General features: G+C 28.9%; 5 protein-coding genes across 6 annotated transcripts; 2 read left to right on the top strand and 3 right to left on the bottom strand.

Annotated features, from left to right (window-relative positions):
- Positions 1-1,548: 1,548 nt before the first annotated feature.
- LOC145751906 (glutathione S-transferase kappa 1-like) lies at positions 1,549-2,683 on the top strand. Its single transcript, XM_082568058.1, has one exon. It carries the CDS (start codon positions 1,550-1,552, stop codon positions 2,231-2,233), a length of 684 nt encoding a protein of 227 aa, XP_082424184.1. The 5' UTR covers position 1,549; the 3' UTR covers positions 2,234-2,683.
- Positions 2,684-4,250: 1,567 nt separating this feature from the next.
- Positions 4,251-8,010, top strand: LOC145751907 (vacuolar protein sorting-associated protein 29-like). Its single transcript, XM_082568059.1, has 5 exons — positions 4,251-4,387; positions 5,436-5,627; positions 6,239-6,310; positions 7,155-7,318; positions 7,403-8,010. Exons 1-5 carry the CDS (start codon positions 4,382-4,384, stop codon positions 7,521-7,523), a joined length of 555 nt encoding a protein of 184 aa, XP_082424185.1. The 5' UTR covers positions 4,251-4,381; the 3' UTR covers positions 7,524-8,010.
- On the bottom strand, positions 7,956-11,963 carry LOC145751905 (uncharacterized). 2 transcript variants are annotated; one of them, XM_082568056.1, is made up of 7 exons: positions 11,504-11,963; positions 10,374-10,489; positions 9,945-10,071; positions 9,393-9,600; positions 9,214-9,272; positions 8,746-8,854; positions 7,956-8,395 (listed from the first exon to the last, which is right to left on the bottom strand). In XM_082568056.1, the coding sequence occupies exons 1-7, from the start codon at positions 11,553-11,555 to the stop codon at positions 8,293-8,295; spliced, it is 774 nt and encodes a 257-aa protein (XP_082424182.1). In that variant the 5' UTR covers positions 11,556-11,963; the 3' UTR covers positions 7,956-8,292. The 2 variants fall into 2 exon arrangements, with proteins under 2 accessions (XP_082424182.1, XP_082424181.1); XM_082568055.1 differs by having other exon boundaries at positions 7,956-8,452; positions 11,504-11,955.
- A 295-nt stretch (positions 11,964-12,258) lies between these two features.
- LOC145752868 (MRN complex-interacting protein-like) lies at positions 12,259-13,880 on the bottom strand. Its single transcript, XM_082569229.1, has 3 exons — positions 13,744-13,880; positions 13,270-13,396; positions 12,259-12,671 (listed from the first exon to the last, which is right to left on the bottom strand). Exons 1-3 carry the CDS (start codon positions 13,873-13,875, stop codon positions 12,475-12,477), a joined length of 456 nt encoding a protein of 151 aa, XP_082425355.1. The 5' UTR covers positions 13,876-13,880; the 3' UTR covers positions 12,259-12,474.
- A 254-nt stretch (positions 13,881-14,134) lies between these two features.
- On the bottom strand, positions 14,135-18,868 carry LOC145752867 (coiled-coil domain-containing protein 89-like). Its single transcript, XM_082569227.1, has 8 exons — positions 18,741-18,868; positions 17,126-17,281; positions 16,547-16,644; positions 16,121-16,245; positions 15,391-15,533; positions 14,898-15,056; positions 14,552-14,695; positions 14,135-14,281 (listed from the first exon to the last, which is right to left on the bottom strand). The coding sequence occupies exons 1-8, from the start codon at positions 18,795-18,797 to the stop codon at positions 14,135-14,137; spliced, it is 1,029 nt and encodes a 342-aa protein (XP_082425353.1). The 5' UTR covers positions 18,798-18,868.
- Positions 18,869-20,529: the final 1,661 nt, after the last annotated feature.

Raw genomic sequence — 20,529 nt, 5'->3', positions numbered from 1 at the left:
TATTTGGTCTTGTTGTTAAACTATGCTTTAACTTACCGGCAGGGTGGTAACTTACTGGCAGCGTGGTATAGTGGTAAGAACACTTGCTACACCACCATGAGGTCATGGGTTCAATCCCCACTGCTCTCATGCTGCAGCGCCCTTGAGTAAGGTGCTTTAAAAAGTATGAACTCCTGTTAAGCAAGCACCTAATTAGCAGCATAATTACCGGGCAATTATAATGTATAATATCCCAAACTGCTGAAGGCAACTCGAGACTGAGTCGGTGTAACAGTGGTTACTCTATGTTTAAGTCACGTATTCGACTTTTCCACATCGAGGATAAAGATATATAGGAAAAAAAAAACTTAACTTTATTGGATGACACAAAAATATGTGCTGATCTTTGGGTTATATAACTTTTTTACAATTTTTTTCATACCTAAAAAGATACTATATCTGTGGGAAATTAAAATCTAATTATTGCGTTACAGAGTATTTAGATTCAATTTTCAGTAAACCCTTTCTGTCATTTGTCTGTTTACAAATAAAGTTTTGTTTATTTGTGTCACATTGTGGTATGACAGATGTTTTGTTATGTCATTAGTTTTACAAGAAAAAAGTAATACAAAACAATCTAATTGAAGGTTAAACGGCATTTAGGTAACAAAATGTCAAACAGGCAAAAGCCACACAAAAATAAAACATGTTCATAGTTGCCATACTATTTGAGTAAATGTGCTTTTCTTAAATCAAAGACAAATATAAATGGGGACGCGTAGGAATCTCATGCAAATAATATGAATACTTTTTTTTTGTATATATATATCTTTATCCTCATTGTGGGAAAGTCGAATGAGAAACTTAAACATAGAGTAACATCAGTTACTCCGACCAATTCTCGAGTTGCCTGTGGCAGTTTGGGATAATATAAACTATAATTGCCCGATAACTATGCTGCTTATTAAGTTCTGTCTTAGCAGGAGTTCGTACCATTTATAGCGCCTTACTTAAGGGCGTTACAGCATGAGATAAGTGGGGATTGAACCTACAACCTCATGTGTGTAACATGACTACAAAAGGAGTAAAAACTAAGTTTAAAATACCAGATTAAGGTTTTCTTTAGAATACTACACATAAAGTAAAGTGACCTTTTTCTTTAACATAACCTGCTAGATCTGTAGATAATTATATAATATACCAGTTTTGATGGTTTGACAAATAGATGTATGAAAAACAAGTACAATATCGAAAAAAAACTGGTTTTCAATAATAATTTTAACAGATTAAAATCGTAATTAACAAAATTGTTACTGGCTTTAAATAATTTAGGTAAATAGAATTTTATTTCTAAAACATCTTGTTCTGTTTATGATCTTATTGGTGGCACCCATTTAAACCTATCTGTCTATTACCTACATTTTGATGTTGCATACAAAATAACGTGCAAAATATCTTAGCTAATAGTTAGTATTTTGCTTTAAACCTTAAATTTTTATTTGTGTGTTTTTGTACTTAAACAACAGAAACAAAACTAACACCTAAATTTTTTTAAATAGACTCAATAAATATGGCCAATTTAGGAAAAAAGGTTCTGGTGGATTTGTTTTATGATGTCATTAGCCCCTATTCCTATCTTAGCTTTGTAAACTTTACCCGCTATTCTAAGGAGTGGGCTAACATGGAGTTGAACCTAAGACCCGTGTATCTGTCAGGAATAATGACATCAACTAACAATCGCCCACCAGCTATGGTTCCAGCCAAGGGAAAATACATGACAAAGGATCTTGCTGAAACTTCCAAATATTTTAACATTGACTTTAAGTTTCCCGCTAATCCTGGAGATGTCATGTTTACGAAAGGAACAATCAACCCGCAACGGTTGCTAACAGCGATTAAAATTGATTATCCGAATGATCTTAATAAGGTCTCACTGGAATTATTTCGTAGAGTTTGGGTCAATGATATTGATGTTGCATCTGTCGAAAGTCTGAAGATTGCTCTTAATGATGCTGGCATCTCAAAAGATAAAACTGAAAAATTATTAAACCGTGTTAAGGATCCTGAGGTCAAAGAAATGTTAAAGGCCACCACCCAAGATGCATTGAACCATGGAGCATTCGGTTTACCGACATTTGTTGCTTATTTTGACGAGGGACCAAAGATGTTTTTCGGGAATGAGCGACTTTTTATATTGGCCGACTACCTCAAGCAACCTTCTTTTCCCAAACCTATTGCGGCAGCTAATCTTTAAAATGTCATATTATTTTTAAATTTGCTTTTTCGTTGTTTAAAATTTTTGTTTTGGAATGGTTTTAAAAGTATAGTAACTTATTACATGCAGCTCACATATGTTAAATTTGGAATACTACGTTACTGAAAAACATTTTATCGATCAGTCATATGCCCCAAAACCTCAATCTAAAAGCAATTTGTAATTTTCTTTATATCCGGGCTTACCCTAACCTTTCATTAAGAAAATAGATTTATTTTCTGAAAAAATATTGATTTAATCGGAGTATAATATTTTTTTGGGGGAGAAAAGGGGTCTAATCAGTAAAATGGTTTTTGGTAATATGGTCGCATACCAATATATAGACATTTGTTGAGAATCTTTATAAACAATTTTTTTTTATATCTATGCCATCCTAAAGTGATTTTTTCTATAATAGTGATTACTAATTTTTAAACTATGCATGTTTCTAGTGATGGGAATTTTTTTCTGTATTTTAACTATGTTAATGTTTAATTGTGTAACAAAACTAATATATTTCGATTAAAAAAATATTTATATTTAAACTATTTTTGTTTGTATTTAACCGGCAACGTGGTGTAGTGGTAAGAATACTTGCTACACCACCATGAGGTCGTGGGTTCAATCTCCACAGCTCTCATGCTGTAGCGCCCTTGAGTAAGTCGCTATAACGGTTTGACATCCTGCTGAGCCAGCACTTAATCAGCAGCATAATTACCGGACAATTATAATCCATAATATCCCACTGCCACAGTTTAAGTCGCGCATTCGACTTTCCCACATCAAAGATAAAGATATATACAAAAAAAAATTAGAAATAAGTGTTCCCAGTACCAATTTAACCTTGATTCGTAATTATCAATAAAAATTTGATTTACGTTGCCCATTCACCAAACATTTTTAACGAATGTGTCCCAACTTTGACCAAACTTTAAATTTTAAAGGTATTAAAAAATATTTTTTGTCAATACGAAATCCAATAAAACTTAATTGGGCATAACCTATATAATAACAATGTAGTTCGCGAAGTTTCAAGATGCACATTTCGCGTCTTTGTTAATTTTCATCATTTTAAATACTATAAAAGAAACAACAGCCCGCCCCTATATTTGAGATAAAAATCTCCAGCAGAAAGTACATACATTTCAATAAAATAATATACCTCGAATTTTAACGATAAATAAATAACTCTAATTAAACATTGCAGGCAAAGTTTAAAGCGAAACAAATTTTGTTTGCAAAAGTTGTGGTAAAGTCGAAAAACAATAAAGAAACAAGATATCGCTCGGACCCAATTAAAAATACTTCGGTTCGTATTATTTTGTCAAAATATACTTTCTGCTGGAGAGTTAGATTAGTTTTTTTACTTTTACCTATAGAAGCGGGCTATTGTTTCTTTTATAATATTTGAAATGTCGATAATTAACGAGAACGCAAAGTGTGCACCTTAAAACTTCGCATACTACATTTTTATTATAGGGGTTAGCTTGCATTACATTTTATTGGATTTTCTGTTTTTGGAAAATATTTTAAAATAACTTTGAAATTTAAAGCTCGGTCACATTCAGAACATATTTGTTAAAAGTTTTCGGTCAATAGCTAACGTAATTTAAATTTGTTCATTTTAAAAATTAATATAGTCATACTTTTTGGGATGAATTGAATATGTTAAACTTTTAATAATTTCGTATGGTCGGAAAGTATTTTTATACGTTGTTATTATAAAGGTGGGCTTGCTTTAAATTTTATTAGATTTTCTATTGTCGGAAATTATTTTTAAATAACTTTGAAAAATTAAATTCTACATTAATATAAAGTAGCTTTAATTTTGATTTTTTTAAGCTACTTTATTTAATAATTTTAAACATGTTTTCAATATAAAATACTAAATGCAAAGTATACTTGTTAGCCCACTTGACTTCTTAAATTAAGGCCTTTTTACATCGAGGATAAAAATATTAAAAATGATCGGCATTTGTCAAATCAAAAATCGGTTATGTTTTTCACTCTTTGTATCCTTGCATTTAGGAAATCTCGTTATTTTTGCAGGTTAAGCAGAAAATCGAATAAATTAAAAGTTTTTAACTATTGTAAGTTAATTGTTTAGTCTATTTACTAGTGCTTAAATTGTACTTTGATAGCTGCACAATGGTGGTAAGTTAATTTGAGAATAAAGGTATAAAAAAAACTAATTTATATAATACCAGCAGCGACAGCGTGGTGTAGTGACTGGTAAGAACACTTGCTACACCACACACACATGAGGTCGTGGGTTCAATCCCCACTAATTTTATGCTGTAGCGCCCTTGAGTTGCCACAGGCAACTCGAGACTGGGTCGGGGTAACTGATGTTACTTTATGTTTAAGTCGCGCATTCGACTTTCCTACATCAAGGATAAATATATATATAAAAAAACGTTTTGTTAGGGCTAGGTTATAGTTTTAAGTTTGGAGTGGTAATAATATCACAGGCGGCTATATTAATATTATCTATTTAGATTTACCAGAATCAAAGTATATATATAAACACAAGTAGTACAACTAATTCAACCGGATTGTTACGTCATTTTTCCGATTCATGGAGGCCATAATGGGTCTTAAAAATGCATTACAGGTATAGGAAAAAACACGAATATTTTGATTTAAAAAAATTTCTAACACGGACACCCAAAAATTTTACCAGAATTCTATTATACTAATATTTTGACACTTTAATACGCAAAATTTTTTATTAAAAATAAAAAATTGTATTTTCTCAAAAAAATTGTCGCATGCCCCGAGTATTATTTAAGTTTGTCCCCAATTTCCATTCATACAACAATGTGTTTTATGATGTAATAATGATTAGAAAACAACATTTTGGTCATTTTTTTATTATTTTTTTTTTTTTTACTTTTATTTTAATTATATCTCTATTTAATAACAACATTACACGAAAAAAATTGTGCGTAAAAATGTTAAAATATTATTAAAATGGAATTCCGGTGAAATTTTTAGATTTCTACGTAAGGAATTTTTGTAAAACGAGATATTCGTGTTTTTCCTATACCTGTAATGCATTTCTAAGACCCATTTTAATCTTCTTATTTTATTTCCGGTCACGTGTTAAACTACTTTTGTTTATATATATACTTTGACCAGAATATAAGTTTAAAATTAGAATATAAATAACATTTTCATTAAAGAATTTTTGATTTTTCAGCTTGTTTTAGTTGTCGGTGATCTTCATATTCCATATAGAGCTTCAGGGTTGTCGCCAAAGTTCAAGAAATTACTCGTCCCAGGAAAAATTCAACATATTTTATGCACCGGAAATCTGTGCACCCGAGATTCTTTTGATTATCTTAAAACGTTAGCAAGTGATGTACATGTTGTTAAAGGAGATTTTGATGATGTAAGTTTTAAAATCATATAATTTATGGTTGTTTTTTCTTTGCCTTATCCACATAAGTAACATAGTACTACTTTGCTTACAGCACAATCATTCTTTAAACTTTTATTGCTTTTATGCTGTAGTGCCTTGATAAAGAAGCTATAAACGTTACAAACTCTTGCTAATTTGAAAACTACATCTTGCAATATGCTTACCAATATTTTAACCTACCGAAGACAGCTTGAGACTGGGTGGGGTAAAAAAGCCTATCCTATGATTAGTCTGTGAATTCACCATTTTCTACACAATAAATATATACAAAAAACCTTTAAAATATGAGTTGGTTTGTGTTTAATTACTTTTATAGGTAAAATTTACAATTTTAATTATATAGCCCAATAAATTCTAAAAAAATTTATAGTTAAACAAAAGAGTATGGTTGTTTTTAAAAAATTAAAATAATATATATACAAACTTTGTTGAAAAGTATTTTTTAAAAATAAATGTTAAAAATATTTAAAATAAAAAGTTTTAGTAAAACCAGGGTTTATACCTTGTGTATTTCTGCTTTTTTGTTTATAAGTCTAATACATCATACAACACTTACTACACGCTTTATTATAACCTCATAGAACCCAAATTATCCGGAGCAGAAGGTAGTAACAGTTGGACAATTTAGAATCGGAATGTGCCATGGTCATCAGGTAATATTTTACGATTTAGGAATACTTTTTGGCAAAATAGTTAAGTAGATCATATTTATTTTTTGTTTTAGACAATTGCAAATTTAATTTAACTTTTCTTAGAATTTTTAAAATTTTTTCTGCAAAAAATGTTTAATTTTTAATCTACGTAATTATGCTAAGATTTTAATTTATAGTTTTTTTATGGTTCAAGCATAATTCATAATACGTTTATGTTTTTTTCCAAAATATACAAATATTCACTATAACTTTATATGACAAAATATTTATCTTTATATTTGTTATAACCTTTATTTAATATAACTACAATAATGTCGAATGCTTAGCCAATATTATTTTTTTTAAATTGCAGTTCTTGCCAAATTTCTTTTAACAATTTTTTTTTTGGTGAACCTTAAAGTCATATATTAGAGATATTTTTATACTCAAAAGTTAATAAAGTTGGTGTCACTGAACACAAAAATGGTTTTAACTTTAAAATAATTTTATCTACTTTAAAGTTATACAACTTAAAAAAAAAATAAGAAAAGCAAAGGCCTGTTTGTGATTATGTAGAAAGTACTAGCTTGTATACATTTACTACGCTACTTGGTATTTTTTCATCACACAAAAAAATATGGTAACCTGGTTTTTTATGTTAATCATTTTCCAGTATTTTTGAAAATTAAATTGTAAGTACCACAGACATTTTTTAAAGGTTCTAAAGCCATTTTGTGATTTAGTGTCAACCATACTAACGTGTTATATACACCACTTATAAAAATGCAAAACTCTGTAACATAACACTTTAAACTTGATGTAGTTCAAATTTAATGATAGCAAACTTATTTAAACTTTTGAACAGATTTGCCCGTGGGGTGATACAGAAAGTTTAGCAATGCTTCAACGTCAACTTAATGTTGATATTTTATTGTTTGGGCACACACACAAATTTGAAGCATATGAACATGAGGATAAATTTTATATTAACCCTGGGAGCATTACTGGGGCTTTTTCACCCACTTCAAGGTCAGTTTTTGATTTTCTTAATAAGACTTTTATTTAAATTTTTTTTGCTAAAAAATTTTTTCTTGAAAATTGGTTTGTTTTTAGTAATGTTATACCTTCATTTGTTTTAATGGACATCCAGTCCAGTACTGTAGTAACTTACGTCTACCAGCTCCAAGGAAGTGACGTTAAGGTTGAAAGGATTGAATATCAGAAAAAATCTTAAAAGTGTTTACTGTCATGGTGAACTCCTGTGTGCAATATTTGATTTTAAAGCTAATTTTTTTAATGTTTACTTTAAACAAAAAAAGACATTGCAATTTAAGGTAATAATTTGAAAACTCAAAAATAATGAAACAAATTGTTCGCTGACTGAAAGAAAAAATGTCGTCGTGATTTAAATCAAGTGAAATGTATCACATAACTGATTTATCAATTAATCAATTCTACATCTTAACATTATAGTATTGTTTTTTATGTATAAACTATTAGCATGTGGTTTTTGCTATATACCCTTTCTTTTAAAATTACATGTTTTGATTCAGTTATACCTAATGTAAAATAAGTTTTTACTATAAAAAATAATTAATTTTTTCACTGCATATCATTATCTAATATAAATATTTACTATATTTTAAAATTATTCAATAGTTTTTAAATATTTATTTTATTGAAAACACTACTTTATAGGTATAGGTAATATTTAAACACAAAATCACAGTAAAAAAACTAAAGCAAGATTTCGGTATATGAAATAAAATTACAAATTCTTGTTTAATTAGAAGTTTTGTTAAATAAAAGCTTTTTAAAAACACATAAAATGCTAAAAAAGTTTATACGAAAATGCTAATACAGTTTATACGAAGAAAATCTTAATTTTGGAAAATAAAGCCAGTCTTTGTAGAATTACTAGAATTTACTAGAAATTTTTGCTTTTAACCTCTTTAAAAAAGGTTGTACAAAGAAAAATATTTTTGAGTCATATTTAAACAAATTTATGACTTCGGTCGTCCCATCCTTGACTTTGGTCTTACTCTTCCTTCCTTTACAATTGATTGCACAGGAAAATTGTCTCCTGAGCTCCCACCAGTGGATGAACTACTTTCGAGAATAAATGTACTTGAGTATGAGGAGTTTGAAGGTGAAGGTCGAAAACTTAACAATGTTATTATGATAATGTTTAAATTATTTCTAAATTTACAAACAATAATGGAGGTGTTGGATATAATGGAGGTGTTGGATATAGAAGGCGTTATTAGAAAAAGTCTTATTTTCAATAAAACAACATTTTCAGGCATACAATTTTCAGTAAAACAACAGCAATCCATAAGCTAACATACTCAGAATAATCTTAACAGTTACCAGCATGTTCTTATATAAACCCTAAAAATATTTTACATTTAAGCATAACCAATTGTTGCTAAGTAATGACACACAACCATGGTTACCCGAGTGATGTCATAGGTCTTTGTTGGTAGGTTCCGGGTGGTGGAAAACTTCTTGGAGATTTTAAATCTTGACTTTCATGTCCTTTGGGAAACTCGACTGGTTGTTGACCTGTATAAGTATACAAGTTAAGTACTTTTTTCATAACACTGAGAAACATATACTTAGGATATTTAAAAAAATGATATTATTATTAGTATTGCTCTACTACATAATATTGATTATATTTTCCCAATGATTTCCCTGTTGATTGATTTTAAAATGGTAGGTGTTTACTTCTTTATAGCACCGTACTCGAGGATGCTAGCATGAAAGCAGTTGGAAAAAAATCCCAGGACTTCATGTAGTGAAGCCAAATGTTTTAACTAGTACACTATAACCCCAGTTAAAACATGTTACATGTTACACAGCAGTTACAGCACTAGGCAATATAGTAGGGTACAAAATTAGAATTTATAAACAATTTTAACCTTCTTTTCGTCTTCTTCTTGAAATGTATCTCATAGGCTTTGGTTTTGGTTTTGGAACTCTAAAAAAGAGGATTAATAATTAAAATGCAGCACATAGGATGGGCAACTGACTACTATATTATAAAATATATGAAAAAATATATTTTAAATATAACTTAATTTAATAATAAATAAATAACCTTGTCCAATCTTGAATTTCCTCATGAACAAAACCTGGTAATGGAGGAGGTGGCATTTCGAGAGGGTGATCACGATAATAACGAAACTTAAACTGATCTTTCGACGCTCTCAGTAGCTTGGGTGAAATACTCTCATATTGATGTTTTCTCTTTGATGGGTCAGAGATATATTCTAGGTATTTATGCCAATCTGCACTTTTGATTTGACCTTTAAAGTTAAGAAAATTTTTTACTTTGTTTGATTAATTTAAACGCATCGAATCTGAATAAACAAAAAATGAAATTTATTTGTTAAAGTATATAACAAATTAAGTTTTACTGTTTTGACCTCTACATATTTTTAAATAAAAAATTTTTAAACATCTACGATGCCAAATCACAATAACCATTTTTTTTGTATACATACAGTTAAATTTAAATGAAGAAACACGGGTCCCTCTAAACAGGTTATGGGTAAGTTGTGTAATGATAATAAAAAGTACATAAGTCAAACCTAACTGAATATAGTGTAAATGTTAACAAAAAGCCTATTCAAAGGGACCGTATAAAAACCTTTGCCCATTTCATAAAAAAGTTGGTTAATATATTGATCTTGTAAAGACTGTTTCATTTGGGCGGTACTGTATATTGAACAAATGCTCCATAAGTATCTCTTTTGGCCTTTACGCAAATCAGGATGCTACAAAAAAGGTTTTAAATTATTTCTAAGCTTAAAAATATTTATTATTTTCATTAACAACAAAAGTAAGTTATGGGTTATATTTTTTAAACTTTTACAATTATTTAACAAAATTGTTTTAGATTTGACCACAAATAAGAAACATAAGCTTGCAATTCCAAAAAAAACAATGTGTAGCATGGTGTAATGGTTAAAACACTCAGGTCCTAAGTTTAACGCCCCTTTCCTTTCATTCTGTGTTATATATACTTTAAAATATTTTAAAGTACATTGATTTATTATGTGAACAAAAGTGTAACTACATCAAGATAAAAGTTTTCTTTCATTGACAGAGGAATTTTGTTGTAAGATTTTTTCTTTTTTGGGTGATAAGTTTCAAGGGAATAATTGACAGGTTGTGAAGTGACCTTCAAGCGACCTTAAAAAAATCAGATTTAAAAATAGTTTCAACTAATTGGATTTCATTTTTTGTTGATTTATTCTCAATAAGGAAAGTATAATATTATAGTTTTAACATGTAGAAGCAAATGCCTTGTTGTCTTGTCAACACACCCATTTTTAGGTTTTGACAATTCTGCTAAATTTAAAGTTTATGCCAGAAAAAATGTACAAAATCATGCAAATTTTATTTTTTTATTTATTTTTTTTGTATAGCCTATTATCTTTATCCTCGATGTGGGAAAGTCGAATGCGCGACTTAAACATAGAGTAACATCATGATGTTACTGCAGTTACTCCAACCCAGTCTCGAGTTGCCTGTTGCAGTTTGGAACAGGCAACGCTGCCGGTGTATTGTAATACGGTTGCCAGAAGCTTCGGCCGTGAGAAGCTTCAGCCAGAAGGTACAACATAATTGTAGCGGCTTTTTGGCGGATATACTAAAACCAAACCAGACACCCGACACTTTTTCAGACACCTTTTTAACTCCTCCAAAAACCAAATAAACAATTATAAATTTTAATAAAAACTACCCTGACAACATAAAATCGCTTATACTAACTTATCCCACTTACTTTTATTAAAAAATGATGGTTATAAAATGTTTTTTAAAGGTGTCTGAAATGGGGACCAGAAGCTTTTCTTTATGTATTATACTTTTTGTCAAATTTTATTTTGAATTTCGATAAATACGGTCATACGTTTACAACATCACACGCGGGCTTTAACATTATGAAGGTCGAAAGTAAATTTTGCAAGCCATAAGCGCCCATCTTTCATCCGTTTTAAAAATACGTTTTTAGAAAAAAAATTTAAAAAAAAATAAATATTCTAAAGACTAACATATATTTATCGTAACAACTTATTAAAAATTTTTTATGTATTATACTTTTTGTCAAATTTTATTTTGAATATCGGTAAAATATGGTCTTAAGCTGACATTTTACGCGGCAATTTCATCACCGACCCCCCGCGTTTTTTTTGCAGGCCGTACCTTCTGACCGAAGCTTCTCACGGCCGAAACTTCTGGCAACCTTGTAATACATGCTAGATTATTTTGTCAAAATCCTAAATTCGAAGTCCAAAGTCTCCAGTTGCTATTGGCATGTTGGATTTTTCTTATTGTTGCCCAATTCAAATTTAACACAGGACCTCATGTACCTGTGTACTGACAGACTAATGTAGAAAAGCGAATTGTTTTAAATATACTTAACCAGGATTATAAATTTACAAAAATATATAAACTTAAAATAAATACAGTATAAATTTGGGTATGGAAAGAAAAAAAAGTTTACTGCTCATTTTAATATAATTTTATTTTTGGTTTTTAGATTTAACAGTTTAAAGTTTGGCTGTTTCAGTTTGTAGAAATTTATTTTTTAAAATTACAGTATTAACGTTCACTTGGAATATTCAAATTTTAACACAGAACTTCACATACGTTGTTGATTGAAAAAAATTAATTAAAAATAAATTAAAGCATGTTTTCTACTAAAAATTAGGTGTAAATATTTAAAAAATATTGCAAATAAATTACCTCGCGTCTTCGTTGCCATCGTGACGTAAAAATAAAAGAGATCTTAGATGCAACCTAGCTTTAATGATAATTTTGTTTTTATCCTCAACTTAACCATTTTTTAGAATATTTAAATAATTTTTTTTAATTTGCCAAATAAAATCGCAATATGGAATTCAATAATAATTAAACTGCAAAATAAAAGAAAATTTTCACGTAAACTTTATATTTATTTCACAATAATTACAAAACACATTTGCAAAACAATAAAACTAACTAATTAACTTAAAAAAAGGTAGAAATGCTGCTATAAAGTAGGGACATTTTCTTAAATGGCAGTTTTAATGCAGCACTTTTGGCACAAAAAATTTACATAAGGCAGAAGGTTCTATACAACAAAGTTAAAATATTAAATAATCCAAATAAACAGGTTTATCACGAGATAAACCTTAAATTTCCCTGTAATTAGAACTACTTTGTTCTTTTAATTTTTTACTCTGAAACTTTTTGTTTGTTGATTTCCTCTTTCGAGTAGGTTTGGTTTGACTTTGATTCATACTCACATTTTCTTCTTCCTCAGAGCTTGATCGGACTATGGGGGAAACTAAATCAGGTACAAACTTGTCCCACTTTGTCGAAACTTGTGCTAAAAACAGATTTATTTGTAATTTTAAAATGTAAGTTATTTTGCAATGGAAGTTCATTCATTGGTGTCTAAGTACCTATTATTGAATTAATAAAACAAACTTCTGCCGAAGTAAAAACAAACAAAATTCCGCCAAGTCAAAAATTATTCGACAGTAAATTAGTTTAAAAACATCAATAAATATAGTAAAAATGCCAATTGCGGTAATGAACACGGTTGGAGTATTAAAAATACTGACAGCGTGGTGTAGTGGTAAGAACACTTGCTATACCACCATGAGGTCGTGGGTTCTATCCCCACTGCTCTCATGCTGTAACGCCCTTGAGTAACCATTAAAAATTAAAAACGGTATGAACCCCTGCTGAGGCAGCACTTAGTCAGCAGCATAATTACATGGAAATTATAATCTATATAATATCCTAAAACTGCCACAGGCAACTAGAGACTGTCACTGAATCGACCTTCCCAAATTGAGGATAAAAATATATAAATACAAAAAAAAATTATGACTTTTTGTGTAAGCGCTAAATATTTTCTTTTTCTAAATTCCCAATGCTTAGTAAAAATCAATATAAAAAATATATATTCTGATTAAAACCTGTTGTTGAGGAAGGAAAAGGAGTGACTCTTTCAAGTTCCTCAAAGTTACTTTGTTCTTCTTCATGTTTTAGTCCCTTGATCAAATTTGATTTTTGGACAAATTTACGGCAACTAACTGCAGAGCCCTTAAAATCAAAAATCATTTTACAGACTAAACATTGCAATAAATTTTTAAATTCAGCAAGAGTATATTAAGGAAAAAAATGTATTGAATCCACCTCATTTAAATTGAAGACAACTAGTCAGTCAAGCATACTACAGGTCGCTTTTTTTTGCAGCAATATGTTTTGAATTAATGTTTGCCTGCAAAATTATTATCTGTTTACCACAAACGGCAGTTGTTCCTTTTCAGTAAGCTTATAAATTGACAACATTAAAATATATTGTCACCAAGCTTTATAGATAATTTAATAAATTAGTGTTTAACTATTGTGTATACTTATGATGTTAATGGGCAAAAAAAAATTTTTACCTCAAAATAAATCTTGATGTAGGATTGCTTTTCTCCGCATAGTTTACAAATCCATTTTTTTCCTTTCTTTTTAACATGAACTTGAAATATTTTACAATCAAAACAATTTACAACCTGAAATTCTTGTACCATACCCAGGTAAAAAAATATCTAAAAAGAAGGCCAAAATTTTAAAATAAATCAACCAAAAGGTTAAAATAAATAACTGTGTGAATCTACTGCAATGTTTTTATAAAAACTTCAAATAATTTTAAATATAAAAAACATTGCTTACAAGCAAATTTCCACATAAAATCAAATTTAAAAAAAATAACAAACAATATAAAGGCTATATATATTAACAGCAAAAAATAGAAATATAACATTGCACAAATTATTCAAAGTTTAAATTTTAGGAAATATTTCTTCTAAGCTTTGAGTTCAGTTCTTTTTCTTGAGTCAAAAGTTTGTTGCTGTGTATCTTGAATGCATCAAATTCCAGTTTATTAATTCTAATTTCTTCTTTCAAAGATTCATTCTCTTCAGTCAACAGTTTTACCTTAAGCAATAATAAACCATTGTTTTAAAATCATTTTGACATAGTTGAGTGGTTAAAATACTTGGCTTTGCCACAAAAGGTCCTGGGTTGATCCTAACTGATTCCCTTTCTTAATTATCAGACAATTAAAATTAAAAACATTTTAAACTGTTAAGTCAGCCCAAGACTGTGTCAGGGAAAATAATGTTACTTCATGGGTTGTAAAAAGTCAACCTTTCCACATCAGGGGACAAATTTCAGAAAATTACATTTAACCAAAATTTAACTTACTCTTAGGTTGGAATTTACTCTGTATTCTTTGGTTGCGAATTCCGCTTTTAATTTTATCATTTCTTCCTCAACTTTTTTCAAGTTTAAAATCTGGAAGTCAATTTCACTTTGTTTTTCTTGCAGCAGTTTACCCCTTTGCATAACCTAATTTAAATAAACATTTGGCTTTGTTTGCAGCAATAAGATCTAATCGAACTAAATTTTATTTTCTATAACTTTAATCAACTTAAATCAATTTAATTTTATCTTTATTAATTTTTGATAATTGTTAATAAAATGTACCCTGATTGAGTTACAAAATTAAATAATTTTTTTAAACTTTATTTAATTAAAACAATTGTTTTACCTGTTTTAAAAAGTTTTCGTTTTCTTTTCTTAGAGTTTGAATTGTTTCTGATTCAGCCTTGTTAAATTGATTACAAGTCTCATTCAAACGATTTATCTTTTCTTCATAGTTAGTTATTTTTATTCTGTTTTGTTTTAACTCAACTTTTAAACTTTCAATCTAATAAAAGAAAAATAATCGTCTAATAATTATCAGATGTTCAATAATTTCTTTAACTAAATATTACAATTTCCAGCAAATTAAAAATTTCTTTTTGAAATTTTTATCCTTGTTGTGGCAAGGACAACTTCACATCCTTAATATAGAGTGACATTTTCTACCCCGGCTCAATCACAAGTTGACTTTGGCAGTTTTGGATGTTATTGAGCTAGTTGTAAAACTAAAGTTGGTAGTAAGGCAAAGGTAAAGTTGTTAGACAAGAAAAATCGAAGGCAATCAAAACATAAAACAATATTGATACTTTTTACTTTTAAATGTATTATATTTTTTTTACCTCAAATCCATGTGCGATTGCAGTTTCATTAATTTCTGATTTCAGTTTGTCATTTTTCAGTTGTAGGTTATCAATTAATTTCTCTTGTTTGCTTATTTTTAAAAGGTTCTCAGTAATTTTGTCATCTCTTTCTCGAATAGCAGCTTGATACAGAATATTATTAGTTTAAAAGAAACACGACTCAATACCAGTTAGATATTTAAAAAAAAAAGATATTATAATTTTAACAATTTTTTTATTATGTTTATCCCTAATATGGAAGACTGACTTTAAAGACAAATCAAACTAGGTTAATCTGAATCATAGAGTAGCATTTTTAACCTAGTTTGATTTTTTTTTTTGTATATATATTTATCCTTGATGTGGGAAAGTTGAATGCGCGACTTAGACATAGAGTAACATAAGTTACTCCGACCCACTCTCGAGTTGCCTGTGGCAGTTTGGGATATTATAGAGACTATAATTGCCCGGTAATTATGCTACTGATTAAGTGCTGGCTCAGCAGGAGTTCATACTGTTTATAGCGCCTTGCTCAAGGGCGCTACAGCATGAGATCAGTGGGGATTGAACCCACAACCTCATGTGTGGTGTAGCAAGAGTTCCTATCACTACACCATGCTGCCGGTTAGATTGCTCCTAATAGTTTTGGATACAACAGGTGTTCGCACTATAGATACCAGTATTACATAATTTGGTAGAATTACAAAGCAAAAATTAACATTATTTAAACCTGAAAATAGTTGTTTGTTTTCTTCCTTTAATATTTTGTTTTGTACCAAAAGTTGCTGGCTTCTAGACTTGTATCCATCTTTTATTTTAATTATTTCCTCATGATTGTCTGCCAGCTCAAAAAAGCTGCATTTTAATGATACGATGAAAAGGATTTTTTATATTCAGCATAATTTTTTTTTTAAACTTAAACATTGCGCGAGATATATTTTTTAGACTAAGTAATTTAAAATAAACTGACCAAAGAAAAAAATATTTATATTTCTAATATTTAAATAAATATTAAATTTTTTGAAAAAAAATATAATGTTAATTTTAGTTAAGTTATCTAGGATTTTCATTTTTTTTAGTAGGGTTATAAAGTTAATCTATAGTGTCGCAAACTCAAATGTCAAAACTCAGTCAGATATTAAATTATTAATTTTACCGTTTTTCAAGCATTGTGCAAGTTTTTTTTGAGTTTTTAAGTTCATCAATTGTGTTATTTCTTAGTGTTTCCAACTCACTATTTATTTCACTTAAATTCTATAAATATAAAGGTATAAATGTTAAAAAAAGAAAGCAGATAATAAAAGCAGTAATATATAAAATAGGTAACAATTTATTAACAGTGCGTTTAAAAGTATTTTTTACAATAACTCCATTACAATAATTAATTTTTAACAACTCTTACAGAGTAATACTATTTCAGTTAAATAAAATAAAGATATTTTGTATTAACATTCACATAAAAAAATTGTAAAATTGACATCATATTTTAAATTTTGTTTTCAGGTAAAATGTAAATGGGTTTGGTGACCACGCCATAACATACTTAAAATCTTTATGTTAACATTAATATTTGTGACATGTTTTAAATCATTAAATTCATTTTATTATTTTTTCCTGTTGCATTGACGTAATTTTTATTATATATCTTATTATTTACTGTCATTAATGTGCAAAAAACTAAAATTAAAAAAAAATTAAAAATAAATACTCCAATTTTTTTCAGAATTTAAAAGACCTTATTTCTATTCATGTATTCATCAGATCTTTGCTTTAAATAACAAATAAGTTGTCCCTGTTCCTCAATTCTTGATCGAAGCAATGCATTTTCACTGTGATCATTGCTTACAAATTTTGTGAGTTTTGATAATTTATCTGAAGCTGGGTCGCCTTCCTTTATAAAACATTTTAAGATAAAACAGTAAGTTTATAAAACATTTTAACATTTTTAATAACATATGTATGTAGGTTAGTAATGTTGGTACTACAATATAATTTGGAGGTTTAAAAAAGTGATTCTTCCTTTCCCAACCAATTTTTTATATTTATTTATTTTCATAGTGAAAAGGTCCCATTTACATCCCAAATATAGGGAAGCAAAATAGGTATAGCGTTTATTAAACAGTACTACAGAATGAAAGCTGCGGTGAACAAATTTAGGATCCCAAATAACTTAAAATCACATCGCTGTTGTGGAACTCAAGTAGATTATGTCACATTTTAAATATTTTTTCATTTTTAGTCATACTCCTATCTGGTCTAAATCTTAAGTTAGCAAAAAAAAAATCAAATTTTACAAAAAATTTTAGACTTAAAGAGCTTAAGCCCAAATTATGGACATAAGCTACTTTTTTGGTTTTCTTTACACCAAAATGATTTGTTATGTTTGGATACAAACTTATTCATAGAAAAAATACAATGTTATTCAGTAATTTTTAGTTAGGATTTGCTGACAGAACGGATTTCTTTTTAAATAAGGTTAATGAAAGTCGCTTAGGAAACTTTATAACATAGTAGTAATTTTAATATTTATAATTACTATATATAAAATAACAATAATCCTCAACTATCTTTTTTTCAAAAATTTAAAATATCATTTTGGCAATTTGCTACACCACGTAAGGTCGTGGGTCCTTGAGTAAGGCGCTATAATTTGGATTTAAAGTTTTGTTAAATTAAAAAGGATAAGTGTGGTTACTGTTCTCAAATAAGTAATATTTCAGTATTACTTCTTACAACAGAGACAAGAAAAGAAAACTTGGCACGCATAAATGAAAAAAGTAAAGCCAGAGAAATTTAAACAAGAATTAAACAGACTGTGTGCACCACAGCATTTTATATGCAAAAGGTTTTAATACTTCTGCATGGCTAAACCTTTCCTTTTTATTATTCTCAAAGGCTAAGGGTTACAAATCTTTCTATTACAGAAATTACCTCAACGTAGACTCTCTTTTACCTGTGGGACGAAACAAAGGCTAAAAAGAGCTTAAGCAAGGTTGCTCCAATTGTGTACAAATACTTAAAAAAAATAAAAAGGATTGGAAAACAATTCATACATCTATTTAGTGATCGTTGTGATGGGCAAAATAATAACCGCATGGTCATCGTTATGCTTTCTTTTGCAAGAAACTTTTTAAAATTTAATGAAATTTCAATGAATTATCTTATGACTGGACAATCACAAATTGAAAATGCCCATGCAGTTAATAAAACTCACACAAAACAGTGTTAAAACCATTACCACTAATAACAATGACATATTTGACTTCAAGGACACGAAAACTCTTTATCCTTACAGAACAGTTAGGTATTATCAAAAATGACATTGGATGAAAAATTAAAAGTTTATTTACCGGCTGATGGTCTATAATGGATCGAAGGTCTTTTGGATTTCGTGTTGGTGAAGCCATTGATATTCTCGTAAATTTATTGTTAAACTCTAAAAGACGGCTGGACGTACGTTTTAAAATATGTAAATAACAAAAATACAAAATGCATCGGTTTTTACCATAGGAACTTGATATACGGACACCCAGTGTCTTGTTTTTATTCACGATTTTGACCGTTAGGGTTTGTAGCTTACTTAAAATAATACTGGATAAGCTAATTTAAATTTTTATAAACAATTATTTTTGTGATGTTACTATATAATGGAATCGCTTTAATTTAAAGAAGGGCGTTAACTTAATTTCCCTTCATATTTTAAGAAGTACACGGCTTGCTTTTAGCTATAACTTTTGTTTATTGAATTTCCAGTTTATATTTGACAACTGTTTTTACATGAAAACTTTAAACTTATTTTTCGAGGTATTGAGTCATTTTTGTATAAATAAATTTATCCTTAATGTAAAAATGTCGAATGCGCAACCTAAACATAGAGTAACAACAGTCACCCTGACCCAGTCTTGAGTTGCCTGTGGCAGTTTGGGATATTAAAGATTATATTTGCACGATAACTAAGCTGCTGATTAGGTGTTGGCTTAGTAAAAATTTATACCGTTTATAGCGCCTTACTTAACGGCGCTACAACATAAAAGCAATGGGAATTGAACCGATATATCTATATTTAGGTTGCACATTCGACCTTTTCACAAAGATATATACAATGAAAAAAAAATTATATTTATGGTTCGAAATCTTAGATTTCGAAACACACAATGTATAGATTGATATTTAAATGCTTTTAAATCAATTTTGTTTTGAAATTTTTAGTCTAATAATTAAATACGTAATATTTGATTAATTAGTTTAGTTAATATTTTTAATTAAGTAATGTTTATGCATATTTTTATTTACAACAAAGATTAGTTTTAAAAATAATATTTTATTTATCAAATATATTTAGTATTGGAATTACAGACAAGCGTTTACGCATTTTCCTCTGTAGGAAAGGGCATCGCATCTTCATTAATTTCCATGCACTGGCTTTCCTAGCCTTAAACCAAATTTGATGCCGGGTTCACACCGAACGATGAAAAAAAAACGTTTGGCCTGTCAACCTTAGACAAAAAATACAGTGTTGGCCACTGGGTACCAAAAACAGAACATTATTAACCAGTATCAACTAATATTAATTTCATAACAAAAAAATACGTTAGAAACCCTTTTTCACAGGCGCAGTAATAACTTTCGTTCGACGAACTAAAACAGGGCAAACTTGATGCCCTTTCGTGTGGTTTAAACGCCGTACAAAATATTTATTAATAGAAAACAATTATAAAGACCTCGTTGAAGTATATTTAAGTATACACAGGTTATAAAGGGTACATACAAAATAAAACATTAATTTAAGGACCAACCTAAGGCCCATAAGGCAGTTGGACGCTCTAAATGTATTTGTTATTATGTCGAACGTAGTCCTATTATGTATTTTCGCTTGATCTTGTAAAATTGTCGCTATTTGTAATGTAAGGCCAGTGTAAACTGTGTTCAAACTTGCTTGTTTTATAAATGCAAAGAATATAGGTTAAAATTTTGTGAACAATTTTTGAAACAAATATTTGAACTGACAGTTATGCCCGTTTTTTGCGCTTTCCTGCTTAATATAAGTTTTACAGTTAGGATGTTTTTTAAGTTTTTATACCAAGAATTTTCTATATAGATTTAGTTAACAGTTAAATACAATAATAAAGAATGTAGTCG

This window comes from Corella eumyota, chromosome 5, assembly GCF_963082875.1.
Source record: "Corella eumyota chromosome 5, kaCorEumy4.1, whole genome shotgun sequence".
Taxonomy (NCBI): domain Eukaryota; kingdom Metazoa; phylum Chordata; class Ascidiacea; order Phlebobranchia; family Corellidae; genus Corella; species Corella eumyota.
Note: the sequence above shows the minus strand (reverse complement) of the source record. Positions and strands in the feature narration are given on the sequence as shown.

Coding starts and splice junctions, on each gene's coding strand:
- LOC145751906 (XM_082568058.1), top strand. CDS start 1,550: ATGGCCAATTTAGGAAAAAAGGTTCTGGTGGATTTGTTTTATGATGTC.
- LOC145751907 (XM_082568059.1), top strand. Junction 5,628..6,238: donor TTAAAGGAGATTTTGATGAT/GTAAGTTTTAAA, acceptor ATAACCTCATAG/AACCCAAATTATCCGGAGCA. Junction 6,311..7,154: donor GAATGTGCCATGGTCATCAG/GTAATATTTTAC, acceptor ACTTTTGAACAG/ATTTGCCCGTGGGGTGATAC.
- LOC145751905 (XM_082568055.1), bottom strand. CDS start 11,555: ATGTATTACAAGGTTGCCAGAAGTTTCGGCCGTGAGAAGCTTCGGTCA. Junction 10,490..11,503: donor TGAGAAGCTTCGGTCAGAAG/GTACGGCCTGCA, acceptor GATTTTTTTAAG/GTCGCTTGAAGGTCACTTCA. Junction 9,273..9,392: donor GAAATTCAAGATTGGACAAG/GTTATTTATTTA, acceptor CCTCTTTTTTAG/AGTTCCAAAACCAAAACCAA.
- LOC145752868 (XM_082569229.1), bottom strand. CDS start 13,875: ATGGTACAAGAATTTCAGGTTGTAAATTGTTTTGATTGTAAAATATTT. Junction 13,397..13,743: donor ACATCAAGATTTATTTTGAG/GTAAAAATTTTT, acceptor TTTGATTTTAAG/GGCTCTGCAGTTAGTTGCCG. Junction 12,672..13,269: donor TTTTCCTTCCTCAACAACAG/GTTTTAATCAGA, acceptor ATCTGTTTTTAG/CACAAGTTTCGACAAAGTGG.
- LOC145752867 (XM_082569227.1), bottom strand. CDS start 18,797: ATGGCTTCACCAACACGAAATCCAAAAGACCTTCGATCCATTATAGAC. Junction 16,645..17,125: donor AATACATGAATAGAAATAAG/GTCTTTTAAATT, acceptor TTATATTTATAG/AATTTAAGTGAAATAAATAG. Junction 15,057..15,390: donor CAATCGCACATGGATTTGAG/GTAAAAAAAATA, acceptor TTCTTTTATTAG/ATTGAAAGTTTAAAAGTTGA.